The sequence below is a fragment of the Branchiostoma belcheri genome, unplaced genomic scaffold (genome assembly GCF_001625305.1).
Source record: "Branchiostoma belcheri isolate BF01 breed outbred unplaced genomic scaffold, Haploidv18h27 scaffold3, whole genome shotgun sequence".
Classification (NCBI taxonomy): domain Eukaryota; kingdom Metazoa; phylum Chordata; class Leptocardii; order Amphioxiformes; family Branchiostomatidae; genus Branchiostoma; species Branchiostoma belcheri.
Genome location: NW_017803909.1, coordinates 1,196,689 through 1,200,975, shown reverse-complemented (window position 1 = coordinate 1,200,975; position 4,287 = coordinate 1,196,689). Strand labels below are relative to the sequence as shown.

At 46.5% G+C, this 4,287-nt stretch overlaps 1 protein-coding gene across 1 annotated transcript; it reads left to right on the top strand.

The window, feature by feature from the left end:
* Positions 1–1,295: 1,295 nt before the first annotated feature.
* LOC109474011 lies at positions 1,296–4,281 on the top strand. Its single transcript, XM_019774217.1, has one exon. It carries the CDS (start codon positions 1,710–1,712, stop codon positions 3,267–3,269), a length of 1,560 nt encoding a protein of 519 aa, XP_019629776.1. The 5' UTR covers positions 1,296–1,709; the 3' UTR covers positions 3,270–4,281.
* Positions 4,282–4,287: the final 6 nt, after the last annotated feature.

The window sequence follows — 4,287 nt, the reverse complement described above, 5'->3', positions numbered from 1 at the left end:
ATACCGGTAGTATAAAAGATTTTATCAAGGGTAGATTTAAAGTATAGTCTGTGAGAAGGCAGCGATCTGAATCAAACATTTCACATGCTAAACCTTGTAGTATCTCCCAAAGGCCAAACCTTTCGGTCTAACAGTATTTACACATGCCCTAATGTCTGTCCAACCACCGTGTTTGTAGCTCCGGGCAGTCTGTTCGAGGACCATTACCCGCGACTAACTCTCCCATCTGTAAGGTTCTCACGTGTTCAGTACATGAACTAATCCTGACAATGACAAGAGAAGAGGCACTTCTTTCTACACCACACACGATACATCCGTGACACAAATAGAAGCCTAAGTACGGATTATCCTTCTTCTTCTTGCAACACAGACGTTTCACCAGTGACCTTGAACAGTGTTGTCCGTGACAAGGCGCTGGAAATTTGACTTTGAAACCATCGATTTTCTGGGCGACGTGGCGTAGGTCATGCACGAGCAGCTTAACCTTAACGCAGTCCTGTCGGATACACCACAGCTACCGACAACAATGCCGCGGATTTGCGAGAATGAATTTCGGAAACCTGCAACGTCAACATCATTAACGGCGACCAAATTAGATTAATCCAAACGCCGTGACCATGGCTATGTAAATTTGGGTGTGTTATTGTGGACACGCCACACAAATAACGTCCTCTGTTAAGTCTAAATTGGCTCCGTTGAACATTACTTTTCACTTAGCTGTGATATATGGCGCGGTATCGTGATTAACGATAGTTTCATCAATAGTTAATGATTGACATCACCACCCAAATGTACCCTTCGTTCAAATAGAGTTTTGTGCTGCAGGTAACGTCGGTATGTCAACACCGTTTGTTTACGGCTGGTCTGTTCTCCACTACAGTAGAAAAATTCAACTGTTTCCCTCAAGAGATAAACAAAATAATGAAACTAGAAATCATAACTCTTGTTATTTCTTCCTATTCGCGTTCGGCCTTAAGTCAGATTCTTGATAAGATGAAAAGACTAATACCTGCAGTAAAACTATTTACTATACACATTTCCATGGTCCTTATCAGAAACAGGGAAGTTTGACGTTTTAATGGAATATATCTAATAATAAAACTGTTGTGTTTGATACGAAATATTCTTAAACTATATATAGCTAACACAAGCCAGTCCCAATAAGGGGAGACTGGTGTCACGGGTTTTATCAACAGTACAGAGGGAACCCTATATCACCCTCCCGGCGACATACGACCCGCAGGTATCTGATCAGGTGTCCTGGCTACAGGCACACTAGCGCTGTTTACATTAGCATGCGCACCTTTGTCTCTCCGCCATTTTGATTACCATATAGAGAAGGAGGTTGTGACCCGGTTTGTTCCCACACAGTCGCTCTGGTAAACTTTGGAGGAGGTTTACGCCATGTTTGGTTGTTCCCACAAGAGTAGTAAACAGGTAGGAACAATCTTCGTGGACCCGTCCTAGAGCGGGAGGACGGTAAGGCGACTCCCGCGACTGTTTACAAGGACAGCGGGGACCCAGGCGGAGGGAGGTATTTGGAGTGTTTCGACCCTTTTGTTTGCTGGTGGATTGTGGTAAACGATTGCTTCAAGCCTCCGCGCTTGTGACCCAGGGTGGAGGAGTACTGACATTCTTTCCGACGTTGGAACGTCATCACCCACCAGTATTGTTGGCTACAATGTTACGTGCAGTTTCAGACCTGGGTAATGGCACTTGCGAATGAGAAAGACGTGGTCGCGTATCTAGATTACATACGGGGAGACCCGAGGGAACGGCTGCTTACCAACGCGCTGATCACTTGCAGTGAAGAGGTAGATTTTAACTATGAGACGCCACCAAAAAAGGGGACTTTTACTTCGTCGTGGAAGGACTCTGTCGCGGGATGGGGTTCTGTACCACCGAACACTTTCTCATTGCCATACGGGATCAGGAAAAGGAAGCCCCGTGTCAAATTGGACCACATCTCGGTGACGGAAAGCAGCGACTTTGAGGCAGAGCCTTCACCCAGAAGGGCTTCTAAGGTCCTCACAAATGGCACTAAGAAAGGATCCGATCAGAACAGTGTGGAAAAGACTCGGGCAAGAACAGAAGAGAACCCTGACAACAAAACCAGCAGCCCGACAGGGAAACAAAAAGCCAAGAAGAATTACTTGAAGGCGTACGCTAAAAAGGGCAAGATTAGGAGGTTTAAAATTCCCATGGAGAAAGGGAGCAGGACTAAAAGGACGCTGAAGTTACAAGTGAAGGATATCACGGAGGATATGACGGAAACAAAGGCTGAAGAAAGGGAGGTGGAGTTACAGAAATCTCGGCGTATCCTAACTAAACCCAAACCTCAGCCCCAAAACTTAGACCCCACAGAAAGACTCACGAAACACCTCGTGGAACACAGGTTGCCGAACCTGGAAAAGCAACTGCAGCAGGACGTTAGGATGTTAGAATCTCTGCGGAGTAGAGCCGGGCAGAAGAAACCGAGGCTCGTCTCAGAGAGATCTTTCGTGCCGATGGAAACAGCACAAGTCGCTGTCCGGTACGACGAGGGAACTCCGGACAAGCCTGTCAGAACGTTCGCTGCCCTGATTAGAAAACCTCCGGCAATACATCACGTAACGAACCCGAACAAAACAAAGACGTCAGCATCGCCGGGAGACAACCCCCCTCCCCACAACACGGATGTCAAGAGTAAATCTTTGCCTGAGTCAACTCTCAAACCCCTTGAAAAAATCACGCCAGCTTTGAGGCGAACCCAGGACGACAACGCTGCACTTTCCTGTATCCGCTACACAGATGAACTGGGGAACGTACACACAATCCCAAGAACTCGATCTCCGTCCTTTATAACTGGAGAGGAAATCGCCCTTGGTTTGGACGAGGATAAAACCGCCGCTCTGTACAAGGAGGTTAGGGATAAAGACATCGCCGTAAGTCCTGGGGTTATCAACGGTTCTACCGGGGTTACCAGTGTGGCCAAATGGACGTTCAAAGAGTGCCCACCGTACAGCGAACTGAAGGCGAAGAAGGAGAAAGAGAAATCCAAGTATCTCAACAAAGCTATCAAGGACAAGTCGAGCATGGGGAACTCTGTGTATCAGGTGAAGTCAGTCGGGGGAGGGTTTCGGACGAGGGGACACGCTGAAAGACCGCCTGACATCGCGAGGAGAGCGGCTATTGAGAACATTCCTGTCCCGCCCAGGCGGATGATGCCCCCCGTGTCAGGCAGTAAGGTGACCGTGTTTGTACCCATCATATCCAACAGGATCTTGTGACGATTCTAGAACTGTAATAATAGGCTTGGTAGGGAAATAATTTTTGCTACAGGCTCATGCGTTTTTGGCAAACAACATTGCAAAGTAGTAGTGGAGCGTAAACAGTAGTGTCATTAGTGTAGGTGATTTTGACAGAAAGAAAGTAAACGTACTATTGTCTTTTTGTGGCAACTGTCATAGAATCCGCGCAGAAAAAAAGAACATATAAACAGTTGGTTTGTTCGTATCGCTCACTTAATTCCTCATTTATATCGAGTCCCAATTGCAAAACTACTGAAAAAATCAAGTTCCGACCACAAACTATTTACCGCTCTCTCGAAAGAAAGAATGTGTCAATAATGTCTCCCTTTTCGCGTCCCGTGTTTGAATATGAGCTAGGCAACTATTTGTGTACAGCAGCCTGGACTTGATCTTTGTGAAAGGCTCCATTATTCAGGGGCAAAGTTTCCCTTATGTGCGTGCTCAGGTGCTTAGGCAAGGCCCCGTGATGTATTTACACACTCCGTAAGGGGCCAAAAGGTCGATCCGCCAGTCTCCGACGCTATGTCCTGTTGAGCTGCTAATTAAGAGTATCCACACAGACCTGAACATTTCCAAACGGTTAATCTCTTGTCTGGGGCTGTCGGAGTGAGAGTTGGACATGTAAAACGCATTAGCCTGTACCGTTAGTCAACAGACTGGCAACAGAACCTTAGTGGTACAGCAGGAGTCAGGCAACTGTTTTGTCCACAAAACTGTAGACATGCAACCAGCAACACAGTGTAACTGGGTAGACTTTGTGTGACTGTTAGTGGCGCTAGCTAGAAACAGGAGAAAAATCTTCCTCCAAGAAAACTGTCAAGATTCTTTTATATGACATGCCGGTCCCTCTGCATGGTTGCTGTCTATAAATTCATAGCATTAAGACTAGTTAGACTATTTTCAAAGCAGATATAAGGCACAGCTAGGTGTTTTATGGCATGGCATTATGTACGCCTCTCTAGGCGAGCTGTCCATGTTTTGTCTCTTCGTCTCCTCA

Excerpts from the sequence above, each read along its gene's own strand:
- LOC109474011 (XM_019774217.1), top strand. The coding sequence starts at position 1,710 with ATGGCACTTGCGAATGAGAAAGACGTGGTCGCGTATCTAGATTACATA.